General features: G+C 37.9%; 3 protein-coding genes and 2 pseudogenes across 6 annotated transcripts in view; 3 read left to right on the top strand and 2 right to left on the bottom strand.

The window, feature by feature from the left end:
* The window catches only part of LOC148721237 (uncharacterized), a 995-nt pseudogene extending 848 nt beyond the window's left edge, over positions 1-147 (bottom strand).
* The window catches only part of LOC148721231 (uncharacterized), a 92,200-nt gene that overhangs the window by 49,795 nt on the left and 26,117 nt on the right, over positions 1-16,288 (top strand). The gene's annotated exons all lie outside the window — the stretch shown is intronic.
* On the top strand, positions 1,050-8,182 carry LOC148721236 (uncharacterized). 3 transcript variants are annotated; one of them, XM_088734791.1, is made up of 7 exons: positions 1,059-1,213; positions 4,194-4,450; positions 4,937-5,057; positions 5,293-5,415; positions 5,823-5,942; positions 6,160-6,282; positions 6,701-8,182. In XM_088734791.1, the coding sequence occupies exons 1-7, from the start codon at positions 1,150-1,152 to the stop codon at positions 6,988-6,990; spliced, it is 1,098 nt and encodes a 365-aa protein (XP_088590917.1). In that variant the 5' UTR covers positions 1,059-1,149; the 3' UTR covers positions 6,991-8,182. The 3 variants fall into 3 exon arrangements, with proteins under 3 accessions (XP_088590919.1, XP_088590918.1, XP_088590917.1); XM_088734793.1 differs by lacking the exon at positions 5,293-5,415 and having other exon boundaries at positions 1,050-1,213; XM_088734792.1 differs by lacking the exon at positions 6,160-6,282 and having other exon boundaries at positions 1,056-1,213.
* On the top strand, positions 12,388-13,498 carry LOC148721235 (uncharacterized). Its single transcript, XM_088734796.1, has 3 exons — positions 12,388-12,594; positions 12,687-12,775; positions 12,943-13,498. Exons 1-3 carry the CDS (start codon positions 12,442-12,444, stop codon positions 13,367-13,369), a joined length of 669 nt encoding a protein of 222 aa, XP_088590922.1. The 5' UTR covers positions 12,388-12,441; the 3' UTR covers positions 13,370-13,498.
* Positions 14,180-16,272, bottom strand: LOC148721234 (uncharacterized; annotated as a pseudogene). Its single transcript, XR_015992135.1, has 6 exons — positions 16,097-16,272; positions 15,767-15,930; positions 15,295-15,374; positions 14,969-15,150; positions 14,455-14,754; positions 14,180-14,250 (listed from the first exon to the last, which is right to left on the bottom strand). The product of XR_015992135.1 is annotated as an uncharacterized LOC148721234 (transcript).

Below are 16,288 nucleotides of genomic sequence, written 5' to 3'. Positions count from 1 at the left end.
CTTCTTTCCATTCCTTCCATACATCTGCGAGATTGAGACTATCAATATCCAATTCCGAGGGAGGTTTGATACGTTCCATGTCGGAATTAGGAGTCAGAAAAGTTTCTTTGAAAGAGATCCTGGTACCATGTTATGAGTTCAACTTCAAGAGCTGTCCCTCCCGTTTCCTGTACATTTATTTATCTATTTATTTTTGCGTTGCTATGTGAATTGACAGGTCGGTTCGTTGCTATGGGCGAGTGTTTTTCAACAGCGAGTCGAGTTGAGTTTTGGAGTATTGCGAGCGAATAAAGTGATTAAAATATACAAATATCGAACCAGCCGAGTATAATTGTCGTTCGTCAAAGACAAGAGCTTTATTCAGTAGTTTCTCATTGTACGTGATCCCTGAGATCACGTGACTTACAACCCACTTATCATAACACAAACAGAAGCCTTGTAGTTTTAGAAATTTAAATTGATTTTACCTATCGTTTAGTAGGTCTTTTACGAGAGTTCTTACAAATTAATTTTTTTATCTGCTGATATTGAGTGTTAGCTTGCGAATCACCTCCCACCTCCCTTTCCGCTCCCATGAATTAAAAAACCGAAACTGAAAGGGTGCTGAGGGTGAGGGGGGAGGGGGGAGGGGGAGGGGGAGGGCGTTAGTCACGCATGTACGAATGACGCTAACCCACGTGAATATTTGGCCTCACCAAACAATCAAGGATATCTTTGATAATTTCCTCGTTAGAATCAATGCCAAAAATTCGGAACATCAACGTGTTTTCGTTAAAACGGTCATCTCAATTTTACACTCAAGTGAGGGTGGACGAGGAGCGTGTAAACAATTGATAAAATTAAAATTGCCTCATACGTTGCTCTCGGACGGACACGATGGAGCCAGAATAGAAAAAATGCATCTGTTATCTTCCTTCATTAATTCAAATTGAAGGCCGTTAATGTGCACTACATAAGTACGATGGAGTTTCACCAACCAACTAGTTCCCAGAGAAACTAATTAACTTGTGACAACGAATGAGCACGTCATAATTAAACAGGAGGTGGTGTATTTAAACAAAAATTCAACTTCAGCTGTCTCATGTGCAAAGTTGAAAAACTCACAATAGACGGTTCGCTAAAATTATAAAGAGCGTTATTTCTGGGAACATGCTCTTTGTATTCTACTGCTTCGTTCTCACGGTTTTGGCTTCCCTGATACCAGAAGGACAAGGTGAGATTTTCCTATCGTTATATATGTCTTAACAGATAGTCTAAGAAGTCTTTCAAAGTTTACTAAACATCGAATTACTTTTTAATATCCTTTTTCGCCATAAACAAGTCTTGAAAGTCATTTTGCAACACACTTTTTGAAAATCAAGCGAGTACAAACACAAAATTTTTTGGGAACATGATTTTTGGAGTAGCCAACAGTAGAAGGAAAAAACTGACTCTACGAAGAAGTCCGTGAACCGAGTTTTAATTTCGACTCATCGATCACGCATAATATATGCGATGACTTCTGGCAGACTGTCTTCGCACTGAAAAATTTTTGAGAGATTTACTTGAACCCAACTGAAATGGTTCGGCAGGACCAAATTAAAAATTTACACAGCAGCGAAAATCGTCAAGCGACGCAGTTTAGTCTTTTTATTCATCACAAAAAGAGAAATAACGTACGTTTCGTTATCTAATGTAAGAAAGCCCGGCTGTTTGGCGCAATTTAACGTTAAGTTGATCTAAAGGCTGATAAAGCACAGATCGAGGACTTTGTGTATTTTTGTGAGCTGGTAGATGAAAGGAATTGGTCATTAAAGATCTTAGCCTACCACAGAAAGAATTTTTCAAATTAGCTAGAGGGACACTTTCACTTCACTCAACCTAAACAGGTGATTTTCGACAAAAAAGTTTGTTGATTAAGAGTTTTGTGTGATCATATCGGAGACTTATGACAATAGTGTCAATGAGCCCCTTAGGTGTTTTATAGTGCGCGGCCCAGTACGATTGTGTGATAATAAAGATATTTCCCCAAACTCGCAACAAATTAAAGGAATGACCGCCTTTGTATTCCAAGGTAAGATCGAAAATTTTTTAAACAGTTGCGTCGGAACATCTTGTTCATCTTAAAATATCTCATATTTGGAACTTAAATATGATCTTCACATATAGGATTTTCATATGTTCACAAATATTGATTTTCAACTTAGATGGAAATAAAATATATTTGATTATACTCCAGAACACAAGTTGATGGTTTTGTAGGCAAAAATCTTTAAACAGGTGGACTCTAGATTTATCAAAAACGATTATTGTTCAGTTTACCTAGTTGAAACTGGTAACAGGAATATTTGTCGGTATTAGAATTAGAGTGGACAAGTTTTATGATAATCAGAAAAGATTATGGCGTCATGCGATATGATTTATAACATAAGTTCCAAATAGGTTCTTGAGGAAGGAAAGAAAGCTTGGTGAAAATTCTGTTTGATGGAAAACCATGGACATATTCACCACTGAGGATGAGTTTTTGAAAAGGAATTAATCATTAATTGATGCAGACATGCTTTTTAGGCTGCGAACTCCACAATCAACACTTAACTTTGAGTCCGCGTTTTCACTTAGTGAGTAAATTTGACAAAAAAGCAAACTTGTTGTTACAGCTCAGCCTGCCATCAACATCGATCAGAATATTTTAGTGATCCATCAAAAAATTACATGTTGGTAAACAGAAGTTGAAGAGCATAGTGTGAAAATGCCAACTTTACCCTTTGGCGTAAACGAAAAGAAACTTTTTAGGAAAAGTAATTAACTCTTCGAAAACAGTGACCTCAGTACTCGTTCTCCTATTTTCCATATTTTTTAAAAGTTTTAATGTCAGTTGCTACTTAGGTATCAGAACTTAGAAAGCATGTTTCATTTCAACAGATCCCTTTTTCACTCGACCATAATTTGACATTTTTAGGATTTGTTGTTCCTATTGAACTCAACTATGCCCTTACAATGTACATGCCCGAGGCTAACTTTCAGCGTTTCGCCACCTGTTAATTTTTAATGCATACTATGGATGGAAAGTTAATTTTTAGCGGTAAAAACCTTGGACCAGGGGCCCGTTTCTCGAAAGTCCCGGTAACTTTACGGACCCGTAACTATGTTTTGAAATCAAAATTTAAAAGATAGGAAAGCAGGTTCTGGCACCCAAACCAGTCCCTTTTGTTTCTTTAGCTGATACTTTTATCACATCATTTTCAAAGCTTTTGAAATCCCTATCTTGAATGAAAACAGAACAGCTTTACGGGCCCATTAAGTTACCGGGACTTTCCAGAAATGGACCCCTGGCGTTGAAAGAAGTTAGTAAAGAAGTTATTAACCTTCCTAGCATTTCATAAAGTTGATAAAACCGTCAGCATCACTGACACGCAGTGAGCTCAAAATCTGAAGTCACGCGACATCAGTAACAACACATCCTTTCCATGAATTCAGCTTTGAATTAATAGCAAAAAAAAACTCCGAGAAAACTTTCTAAACGAACTAATTAATATTCTCGGCATGACGACGATTATAAGGTGATAAACACGAGTCGATGTACATATCAATACCAGTTGTTCTTGAACTTCGGCACCGATCGATCGATAAGGATAGCTGACCAAAGCGAACGTAGAGTTAAAAATTTCAGTAATCAGTTACTAAAGAGATTGACATAGATTGGTGGTAATCCAGGAGTCAAAAATCAAGCCTAAACTAAAGCAATATCTACCTTAAGCAGTCAGGGCGGCAACGCCAAGGAAGACGTCGATTAAAAAATCAATTTCTACTTTTAATTAGAATTTCCAAAATGGCTGCATGTGTTCATCGTCTCATACGGCGCCACACCTCAGCCTCAACATTATGTATAAAAGTAGCGTTGAGTTCCAAATGGAAATTAAAATAATTTGCCGTCGCGGTTTCGGTTCCCAGACGACGCAAATTTTGGTATTTCACGTTGTTGTTTTGCAAAGGACGGCTAAGAAATGTACTTAGTTTTAAAACGCACGTGCTGAGTTATTGCTCTGCCGATTAGATCTTTTGTTTTTCCCCGAGTCTTCGGTGCTGTCGCCGCTGTGGTTTGCTTAAGGTCCCTAATGACTCATCACCAGTCACACTGTTCCATAATTCCAGTTTCCATTGAAGTGCTGAGCGTTAAAAAGCAACTTTTCTAACTCAACGTTATCATTTTCCAGGTAACTGTCGCAATTTGGAGTTTACCAGTTTTCCTAAACCTGGCTACCGGATGGACAATCACACAGTTCGAACTGTTGAGGTATTCGACGAGGATATCTGCATGTTGGAATGCTACCTGGAACCCAACTGCGTCAGTTATAACTTCCATGAGTTAAAAAAGGAATCTAATACTCACACTTGTGACCTGAATAACGCTACTGCTGAACACGATGAGGAACTTGTAGAGAGCAAAAACTATACCTATCGCGGAGCTGAGGTGAGAATGAAATATGTAAGCCAAGAGTACGAAACCTTTTGCTCATTGAAGGTTTGTCACGAGACAGTGGATCCCTCAGACTCCGTCATCCATCTGAATTCCCCTTCCAAGGGCAAAAATTTAGTGTATGAGCATTGCACGCTCTTTTAAGAAATTTGAAATACGGGAATACTGGAGGCCTATATTTTCTATTTTTTAATGACTACCTCTAGGGCTGTTCTGATACTTTGTAACAAGTCACGCAGATTTTGCTCTCGCGCACGAGCAGAACACGAAGAAATGTGTTCAACGCAAATATTTGCGTCAATAACCAAGAAGTGTGCGTGAAACTGAGGTAAATGATGAAAAATGAGAGTACATGCGAAGGCAGACAGAAGATCTGATAGAACCGAAGAGTATGCAGAACGCACGAACACGAACACACGTACGCGTGCAGGAATCAAGCTTGCTGAGCTATCTAAGTGGCCCTATTCTTTTTCTTTTAAGAACGCATGCGTGAAAAATCCCTGCAAGAATAACGCAACATGCCAGGCTGGGTTTACAGACAGAGATTATCGGTGTTTGTGTGTTCCTAGATCTGGATTTAAAGGCCATAATTGTGATGAGGGTAAGGAAACCTTTACATTTACGATTAGTAGAAATATGACGAATGTATAACAAAGTGCTCATTTTCGAAGCTGGATTCGTAACTTTGGTTAGATTTTGTTTTTCTTCTTCTCGCCATCCTTAACTTTCTAAGTCGGTGAGAAACTGTGTAGGGCACGAATATTACGTCAAGATGACACCACTAATTTTTTTAGGAGCTACATTACAATGATATTCATAATTTCCTTCGTCTTTAGATATAGACGAATGTGACACGGAGGAGCACGGCTGTGGGGGCAACACGGCATGCAACAACACGAATGGATCGTACACATGTAGGTGTAAACATGGATACCAAGGAAATGGGACAAATTGTACAGGTAAGTATTCTTATCTGACAACAGGAAGCGTTCACATTAGCTTACATTACGGGGAAAGTATTTGCGGCAAGATTATTTCAAACTCATTTTTAAAACTGTGATTTAAACTTTGTCGCTTCAGACATAGACGAATGCGCTAACGTTGTTATCTGAGGCGACTTAACAAAAAGATCTCACTTACAAGATATTCCTCTTCGTGTTCTAGCTATAGACGAATGCACTGACAGAACACACGAATGTCGGATGTAAATGCTGAGTGTAACAATATCCAGGAATCTTACAAAAATGAATTTAATGGGAATGGAACTAACTGCACAGGCAACTTAACATCACATTTTCTGTGATGACTTCCATCAAAAGCAGAAATAACAGAACTGATTCACTTGCTCTTCTTTTTCTTTTTCTAGACATAGATGAGTGTGCCGAAAGACACCATTGTGATGTAAACGCTGACTGTAACAATACTCTGGGATCTTACAAATGTACGTGTAAAGATGGGTTTCATGGAAATGGAACTAACTGCACTGGTAAGTATTTCTCAGATTTACTATGTTAATGTTTTCTTAAAATTTTAAGATCAATACGTTAGACAGATCTAGAGAGGAGCAGATTTCACTCAAAACCTGAAAACGTACATTGATGAATAGATACAGATCAGTATGAAAATGCCTCCCACGGCTATGAAACACACTTGGGGCAAGAAGGAAGCTTTTCAAAGTAATATTTCACACTTTGTTGCTTTAGATATAGACGAATGTGCTAGCGGAACACACATCTGTGATGTAAATGCTGAGTGTAATAACACCTTAGGTTCTTACAACTGCACATGTAAATATGGATTTGATGGAAATGGAACTAACTGCAATGGTAAGTATTTCTTAGGTATACAATGTTAATGTTTTTCTCAACGTTCCAAGATCAAAAAGTTTCAAGTGTTTAGACTAAGAGGAGACGATTTCATACGAAACTTGAGAACGTATTGTGAAAGATACGGATGCAGACAAGTGTGAAGTGTAGCACACGGCCAACCATTTAAGGACGGTTTCTATGGAAACGACAGAAATCTTTGTGGTATCGACTGGAAAAATTTTTTCATCATTTCCATGATCGAATGTCCCGTTTTATATTGAATGTAAGGTTAGCAAATACTAACGCGAAACAACTAAACGTGAAAACATTGGTGGAACAAATAATACTTTCTGTGCTCAAGAGCGGCTGAGAATTCCTAGATTGCTTCTTGAAGATATTATTCTTTACGGTGTCTTCTTTGTCTTCTTTGTTGCAGTGAAAGTGTGGCCAATTATCATTTGTGAAGGCAACAGTAGCCGAATCAGGTGTGAAAACGAGAGAAAGATCGACATAGTGTATGCGAATTACGGAAGATTGGACCGAGGCACATGCAACCATGCAGCCTTGTCGAACACAGCATGTCGCTCTAACAACTCTCTTTCAATCGTGCAGACAAAATGCAACGGAAAAGTCAGCTGTCAGCTGGTTGCGACAAATCCAGAGTTTGATGGCGACCCATGTGGCGGAACATTTAAATATCTGGAAGTCAAATACAAGTGCGTGTGAAGTAAGTTGGAAACATAAATTATCAGTATACTGCGTGCAAGGAAGAAAGGCAAATTTCACTCAAAGTAGGGAACAAAATAGATGTGGGATACTGATACAGAGCTGCTTGCAAGAACAAATGAATTTTATACTTCATGGGTTGAAATTTGCCTGAAGAACGTGCAAAAACGAATAACAACAATTTTAGTTTTATTTCTTACGACTATGGCTATTTTAGCGACAAATTGGTTTTGCCTGTAGGCCAGCTTAATGTAAATACTGCGTCACAGCTGATTAGACTTTGGCTAAAAAATATCAACTATTGATATCTTGCGAGAAACTAGGACTAGCAGGTATTTTATGAGGAAACTATCGTGAAAACAGGTCTTTACATTCTAGCGTATTTCGATCATTACATGTCTAAGAATGCTTTTCAATTGACAGTGATGGTTCATCATGCAACTCTTTGTTTTGTACATTTTATTTTATTTTATTTTTTTTTCATCAGCTCAAAAGAAAGATCGATTTACAGATTTCAAACGGCCAGTTAGACCCCATGTCTTTGTTTTTCCGGCATTCGGGCCGACTATATGTTCTCGCGTATTTTTGGTGTCATTGGCGTAAGTTGAAAATTATCCCCGAAATTTAAATGATTATTTTATTTTTCGATTCGCATGGTGTCCTTCGCTTACTATAATCAGAGTCCGCCGTTTGTGAATATTTTTGTTTTTGTTTCACGATTTCCAGTCGATTGGAAAGTGTTCGGCTTCACCTCTAGCGATATCCTGAGAAAATGGAACACTGGCCAGGAATAGATACCAACTTGTAGAAGTGGCGACTCTTTGGTGTTTTTTTTTCCCATTTTGAGACTCAGTCGGTTCTGTTTCTAACTCCATCATTCAGGGTACAAGAGCGGTTATATATGCCAAGGTGATGGCACGTTCAAGTTTAAGCAAAACTTTATTTACTTGCTAGATTCTTATATTTCTGTCAACTTCTAGAATAATTTTCAGGAGGGTCTCGTGCGTTTTGACTTGAAATGCCGTAGAACGCTGTAATCATCGTATAGGAAGAACGTTTATCCCTGATAACAACGAGAAATTAATGCATGTAAACTTAAAAAGAACTGATACTTGCTTATAATTTTAATTATGGTAACATGCTGGAAACTACGGTTTGTTAAAATCAATAAATTAGCTCTTAGTTCTTGAGAGTTGTTGGTTGTTGTTTTCCTTTGTGTCAGAGCTCTGATTATAACAGATGGTGGAAGACCGAGCTAAGACTGTCACTGACGTCATCGACAGTCGAAACTGGAAGTATAGATCTAACTTCAAACAACAGTCACCATCGACCACTAGAATTTAAGAAGGAGAAAAACGTAATATATACCCCTGATTTGTTCCCGAGAATCCCAAACTGTAGGGTACATACATGTCTAAGACGTTTTAGTAGTTTGTCTACAATTTGCCATGAGTTTTGCGATCAGCTCAAAATTTTCCAACACCATCAAAACAGCACCATACTTCACAGAGGGTCCTTAGAGAGTGATGAGGACCCAACTTCAGGTTTGAATTATTGGCGATTTGAAATATTAGCGGGATTGACAAAGCTGTGTGTAAAACAGTAGACAACAAACCCTCTTGGAAATAAAAACAGAAAATCGCAAAATAAGCACTTCGCAGTTTATTACACAATACTTGTAGTCGGCGTTCGCAACTATGCTAAAGCTCGATCTCTAACAAAAAATTATTTCTACCTACTCCAGCTTATTACCCATAATAGGAATGTCTTGATAATACCTATTCGCTGAGGTCTATTTTTTTTACCCATCTTTATTGCTGCCGTGATCACAACGTTCACAATCTGATGTTCGTCAAATTGATTCAACTTCTTTAACCATGAACACTTTGCTAAACGAACACCGTGAGAACTAAAATAAAATTACAAACAAATTACAAATGAGAAATAAAATAACGATTTACAATTAACGGTACAACGATTTCGTATGCAACTTTCGCTTAACTTAATATTTTAAGTTTAAACTTACTTCACAGAAGCGATAAATCACAATCAAAGAAAGAAGGATACAAATTGCCTAATCAAATAAACTAAAAAAGCGTAAAGATATTTACCTTAGTGCCGCTATCATTAAAACAATGACAAAGTTTTAAGCACGGCGGCTAAAACTTCGCTTTCAGTTGAAAGATCTTGCGTTAACTGGTATGACAAGAAAAACAACTTAACCGCTTATACAGCTTGCAGGCTGTCGCAGCGCTTTCTTGACTGAGCGCTTGTGATACGGTAGAACTTTCTAGAAACGAAAGTAGCACTCGCGTATTAGCAAATTCACAAACAGAAGACTTCATATCAAACTCACGGGGTACAAATAGTCTCTTACTGAATTTCGTGACCACGCCCACTTCATCGGCCCACTCAAATCGAGTGCGATTTTTGGATGTTATATCATTTTGCCGACTCTCTGTAGAAAAAGTTAACAATGTACCACCGAAATATTGTACTATAATATCATCGCTTTCCATTTTGTGTATTTTCGTACTACAAAGTAAAGTTTTTCCCTCGTCATTTTCACCTTTTCCCGAGCGGGTCCGTCAAAATTAAGAAGGCGTTCGCGGTCAAAACAAGACCGAGCAAGGAGTCTTGGGCGATTTCTCTCTTACGCAAGCGCAAATTGAAAATGTACGCCAAAATCAAAAAGAGGAACAAATTTTCTTTGTTTTGATATGTAAATTGTCGAACAAGAAGCAGATTGAACCTCGTCAAATGGCTAGTCAAAACAGCCACACCTTCCTCCTTTTGTTCGTTTCCTGTTTTATAAGCGTGAAACCAGTGGGAAAAGAATCGGGTAGCTCGGAAAGCGCTTCACCATCGTTTACTTACGAGATAAACAAGTAAGATTTGTAAAGTGATTTTCCGAAAGAGTCGGAATAAATTCATTTTTTTCAGGTTAGATTTCTGTTTTTACCCTAAACGTCGTCCAATAAATTTTTGTTGCATCCTACTAATCTATACAATTTCGAAGGAAAATATTCAGATGCTTCACCGTCCCCGAAGGGGGTTCTGTCCTGGTGTACCGATTCACAAGGGAATTACCATTGTTCTTTCTTTGTTTAGGAGTTATCGGTTAGCTATTGTGTATTGTTTGGTCTCTTGTATTGGCTCTTGTGAACCGGTACACGAGGACAGAACCCCAAAGGGTCTCCACTCATCGAAGCGTGTACTGTAGCCAATGTAGTGAATTTTCAGTCTCTTGTTGGGTTTGTCAACCTCCGTGACTTCAACATCATACAATTTTGTATCTTTTCCCTGTGAAATGACCTTTTTAACAGGGGTGTATGCAGAGTATTCGTTGCAGAATCGCTTTGGTTCTCTTATCTCTCTCTTTGGCTTGTCCGCCATTTTGAAAATTTGCTGAGGAGGGCATCTGGGTTAGCGGTCGCGCCAGGCTGGAACCGACAAAAACAAATGTCCATCGCAGTGGGGAACAGTTTGATATGATTTAAAGTAAATAAACGTCTCTGCGATAGTTCTAATAAAGATAATAATTTCCTTATTACGGCGGCTGGTACCAGTTTTCATCATTTTGATGGTTTGTAACTTTGAAAGAATACGACAAAAAGACTGACCAATGCCAGTTGAACACTTTTATAGGGTTCAATTAGATAATCATTGGTTATTCAAAAATAGGTGTCATTTCGTCACAAGCAGTGTCCATGGCAACGCTTTCATAGGCTTATTCAGACGCATTTTTTAGCTTGTGGCTTAAATAATTCAAAAGCTAACCCGGTGACCCCGTGTTTTTTTTTTTTTTCAGTGATTGCTTTTGGCACTTGAAAAGGAAAATGCACAAAGATTTTCAAAAAATTCTACGGAGCGGAATTTCAGAAAATCTAGAAAAAAGGCAATTTTCACACATCACAAATTTCCTTCCGCAGAATTTTCTATTTTTTTTTTATGATTCCTTTCGACGTTATTATCATATTGGAACAATAAAAAGAAGGGGTCACCGGACTTGTTTTCATGCAATAGCTTTCGTGAGTTTACCAATTTCCACGCGCGTTCTAGCGCATTTAAAAATCTGGATTCTATAAGATCGGCATTTGCTCATGATCTGTTATAGCTACGGCTGACAATTGCGTGTGCTCGCGCGGGCGCCCGCGATCTGATGTTTACATACGTAAATTCGCCTTTACTGCTAAGAAATCATTAAACAGCTGTTAAAGACAGCCTCCCGGGCTCATCTTAAAAATACTTCACACGACTTCTGGCTACATCATATTATTTTCCATGAAGTTTCAAAGTCTTCTTTCACTTAAGGTAGATTATCCTTCGCTTGAGTTGTTGTTTTTTCGCCGTCGCAAGATTTCAAATCGGTTGAATATTTCTTTTAGATATGAAGTGAAGCAAACTTTACTTCTCCAAAAATCGTCTTCTTTATCTTAGTTTCTTTCTCCTGCATTCACAGTGGCCATTCAACACATCAAATACACGCTCTTAGGTAAACTTCTCACAAAAGTAGAAAAAATTCCACACGCCGCCATCTTTGTTTTGAATTTTCATCTTTTGATCTCGCGCTTCTTTCGCACGTTTCTCTCTCGCGCGTCACGCAAGAGTGACCTGTTCCCCGCGCGAGGAAACTGGTACGAGCCACCTTAAACTAAAACGTAATGTTACGAGGCCGCGCGTGCAACTAAATTAAAGGTCGCGCGCTGCTCTATTGCGTCAGTTACAATCTCCACAGAATGATTTATTTCCTATCGCCGGACAGACCAATTATTGAGAAAAGTGAAAAAAAAAATCCATGGTTACTTTCTGTCCTCGGGCAAATTCGCAAAATCTGACTAAATTTACGTTCTTTTCATTGCCTAAACGACCGACTCGCTTTCATTAGAGGGAAGGAATAAGAAATTTTTACGAGGATTGTTTAAGCCGACTTTGAAAATACAATACAGAATTGTTTGCAGTAGTGTGTTCGTTCCTCAAAATATATCTTATTGAGTTTTTATCTCCTTCAGTCTTTGAATGTGTAGTTTTTCAAAATTAAAGCGTATTGTTACGTCTTTAATTTATCTCAAGCAGGACTTTATCGAAAACCACATTACCTTGGTACCTTGGATAACACCGCAAATACGGCACTTGACGAATAAACGTTTTAAAATGCTTAAAATGGCACAACATCTCGGTAATCCAAATCTGTGGGCTGAGTATCGGGAGTTGCAGAATAGAGTGACAAGGGAAGTGAAGCTATCTAAGAGCAGATACTACTTGGAATTGTTCAATGAAGTGAAGGATTGTAAATCCTATTGGAGACTGGTGAAAAATGCGACAAACGGCAAATCCATTGCCCCGATATTAGGAATCAGGAATGCGGATGGAAAAGTTGTCACCTCCGCGTATCCAGAAATCTGGGACATTTAGAGCCCGCGCACATCAGCGGTAATCTTACAGAAAAAAATGGCGGCCGTAGGCTCCAAGAGAAAGCATTCGATCATAAATTACAAGGATTTGAATGAAATATCGTGTGTTGTTTTGTATGACACTGCCAGAAAAAGTAAAGGGAAGTTTTATGAAGTGGATAGGCTCTTTGAGAAGAGGAAAGTTGGCCATGTGAGTACATGTCAGAACGAAATGTTTTTTCGATTTATTTGATTTTATTTTTTTGGGATGATCGTGAGATATGTTTGTTCTTTCATTGTGAGAAAGAGGAGTATCTTGTGAAATGGAAAGATTGGCCACTGCAAGCCTGCAGTTGGGAGCCAGAAGATCACCTCACACCACCCTTATTACGGTGAATGTTTGCCTTATATAACTGATTGAGTTACTCAATGTCCTTCTTCTCGTCTTTTCTTTCCCTTTTTTCACTGAGTTTACCATGTATAACCGTTGATGTAATACAGTAATAAATGCAGTTTTACCATCCACAAGCTTGTAGTTTTATTTTATTTCAAAATTCAGAACTTATGAAAAGCCTGTCAAGCCGGATAGCTACCGGTTAGAGGTGGCTGGAAGAAACTTCTACCATGCCATGCTAAGAGGTTTGAAAGGGAAGTCTTCCGCCCCTGTAGATGTACAAATTGACTTTGATGTGCAGAGGTATCTATGGAGAGATAGAGGGGTTGTATCTGAACACCCTGGATACAAACTTTACAATAAAGAAGACTTCTTCCGTTTTACCACCCTTCCTGAGAGCTGGTGGTATTACCTTGATCTCCATGGACAGGGTAAATCTGTGGATTTCCCTTTGAAAATGAAACCCCTTTTAAGCTGGACTCCGGTTCAATACACTAAAGATAATGGAATGCTGAAGCAGGCACCACAAGCACCAATTGAAAAAGTGATAATACACTTTTGCAAGAAAGCATGCAATATTACAAAATTGTGAAGCTAGTTAATTACAGAATGCAGGTCCACTGTTTTGTTCATCATCAATGCCTCTCCAATTGGCCCAGTTCCAATGAGAGATTGGACATTTCCAAGAGCTTCAATTAGAATTAGTGTATTGGCATCAACTTTAAAACCTATCATCAAAAATCAATCATTTGTATTGTCAGAAATAGCTTCCCTGAGAATTTCCCTTAGCTTGTCTTCTCTCCTACATTTGCTAGCAATTCCCATTTCTTTGAGTTTGGTTTTTAGCTCAGGGATGGTCATTGTGTCCACATCACCCTCAGTAATTGGTGGTTCATCATCTTGTGTTGAGGCAACACACAGTTGTGGTCTCTTTCTTCTTTGCTCAAAGATGTCAGCTTCCCAGTACTCATCTTTTTTTTTGGTATACTGATGTGGTTGCCTTTCAACATCTTGAAGATGTTCAATTCTTTCCAGGGCTAGAATTGCCTCTTTGCATGCATCATGCTTGTTGCATTTCTTGTGATATATGGAGCATACAGTATCATTAATTTTTTCAACTCCTTGGCCTGTGAATGATTTAAAAGGGGTCTCGTCTCTGATGAATCGGGGTAGGTAGTAGGCCAATATATGAAAGTATGGGGTGACAGAAGCATTTTCATATCCAATGACCTCTCCACCAAGTGATAGATACAATTTTATCCACTCTGTTGCCTGTTTAGAATTAAGTAACAACAAATTAGTTTTTGTACAAACCTAGGAATTGTACCATTAATTAAATCCATAACCATCTTAGCAATTACTTGAAAGGAGTTAAAATGAGAAGAAAATTCAACTTACATCCTTAAAGAAGGAATCTATGCGATTTTGACTTGGCTTCCAAGCTGATAATGTTTGCTATACGTTGTCAAAGCCCTATAAAAATATAAGGATTGCCAAAGTTTTTAGTTTGTAATTTATTAACATACATCATTCTCTATAATCGAAAGCACAAATGTATGCAATTTATCATGTGTTTGAAGATAAGAGACAAGCTAAGGTTCTTCAGTATGATGCCACTGTGTCAGACCAGAGAAAATGTAACTGCTATTAGCTGAAAAACAAACAAAAAAAAAACACCTTCCATATTTTGGTGATTGAATCACAGTGTTCTGGATCAAGGATCTGTGGGAACTTCTCGGGAAGGCTTGGGAGCACTCTTTTCTTCTCATTCCCAACCATGGCTTGTCCAATCGTACAAGCCACTTGGCGTTCCATCAGCATTACGCTTCTCCCATACACTAAAGCTCACCCCACAACTGTTAATCGCCTCTATGGTTTTTTGCATGGTTTTGTGTTTTCTGGCTGATGGTACCTTGTTAAGGTTGTCTTTCTTGTCTTTCTCAATTGCATTGTTGAGAATGTTCTTCTCCAATCTATCTGTAAACAGACAGAAAAATACCTCTTCGTTTTCAGTTTTTAAAGTATTTTTAAAACATTCAAGCCAAAAGTTCTGTTTCCTTAGAGTGCAGCAAGGACTTACTCTTATCCCCAGATTGTTATTCGTGAGCCAGGGAAAATCTGGGGACAAGTTTAAAAAAGACTACATCCCAGGAACTTTAACATACACGTTGATTCTATATGGATGAAGTACCTGTAACTCGAAGCAGTAAGTGAAGCTCGTCTACCCTTACGTTCTCAATTGGAATTTTTAGCAGAGCAGATCTAATGCATCTATAGTTGTTATTTGATTTATTGGCGAGATCTTTGTTTTCAGCCAGCGTTCTCCTATTCCCATCCATTCAGTAATAGTTTTCTGGCTTAGTTGTGTCCCATCTGTTGAAATAAACATAATTTGTTATTTTAAAATTTTATTCAGTTTCAATAAGAAGTGAATATTTCGTCATTAAGACACATCTATTGTATAAGAAAGGAAAGCAGGTTCTATGATTATAGCTAATTGTAATTTTTTGTTTTTACCGGGCATCCTTGTGTATTTTGCAGTATATGCAGGCATAGTCAGCACATGCACTGTTCATCCCAAGAACTAGAAGAAGGAACTCAGCAATATAATTCATAACTGATTAACACTTGATAATTTGTAAATTACAGTACTGCATTCACTTGAATATGTGCTGCATTTAGTGCTTATTAAATCTGTAGTTGTGGTAAGTGCTTATTCAGGAGCAGTGTTTATTTTAAGAATGCACTTTTAATACTTGAATGAATACAATACTGTGTGCAGCCCAGGCATGACATCATGTAATTTCCTTGGTTGCATAAGCAATTTAGATTAGTTTTCTTTGCCACTTGAATCTCATCAATTTTAAAAATTTTGTTAAAGGGGTGCAACATATACTGTTAAGTCCATATAACATGTTGGAGTGTTTGGGGTGCTTATTTCAATGTATGGCAAGATTTCCATAATTATATAAATTATGTTTTCCCTTACCTTGTAATCAACAGACAAATAGAAGTCCAAAGGTACCTTGTGACCATCCACCTCAATTTTTCCTTCATTAACCAGCTCATTAATTTCAGCAAACAGATCTTTGCAGGAAGCTTTCAGAGTATCATAATCCTCACTTCCAGAAACAATTCCAACTGTGTGATTTCCTGTTAAAATGCATATAGTTTTACATGATTTGTAAAAACATTTATGCTTACTGAAAGTTCCATAGCAGCAGTTACCTTGCAGAGCTTCATTGCAAATAAATGACTTAGCTTTATGGATTCTGTGCCTAATAAAGTATCTATCTATCTAATGTATCTATCCATCTACCTTTGCAGGACATTACTTTCTCTCCATCAGATAGCAAGGCAAATGAGATAACAATGAAATTTGTTATCCTTGACATTTTAGCACCATCACCAGATATCTTGACTTGTTGTTTTCTAAGGTCACCATTTTCTCACTAGAAAAGTGGGCGATGTTAGAATTTGCCAAGAGTTACAATTTTGCAGATAATTATGT

This window comes from Stylophora pistillata, chromosome 10 (genome assembly GCF_964205215.1).
Source record: "Stylophora pistillata chromosome 10, jaStyPist1.2, whole genome shotgun sequence".
NCBI lineage: Eukaryota > Metazoa > Cnidaria > Anthozoa > Scleractinia > Pocilloporidae > Stylophora > Stylophora pistillata.
Note: the sequence above shows the minus strand (reverse complement) of the source record. Positions and strands in the feature narration are given on the sequence as shown.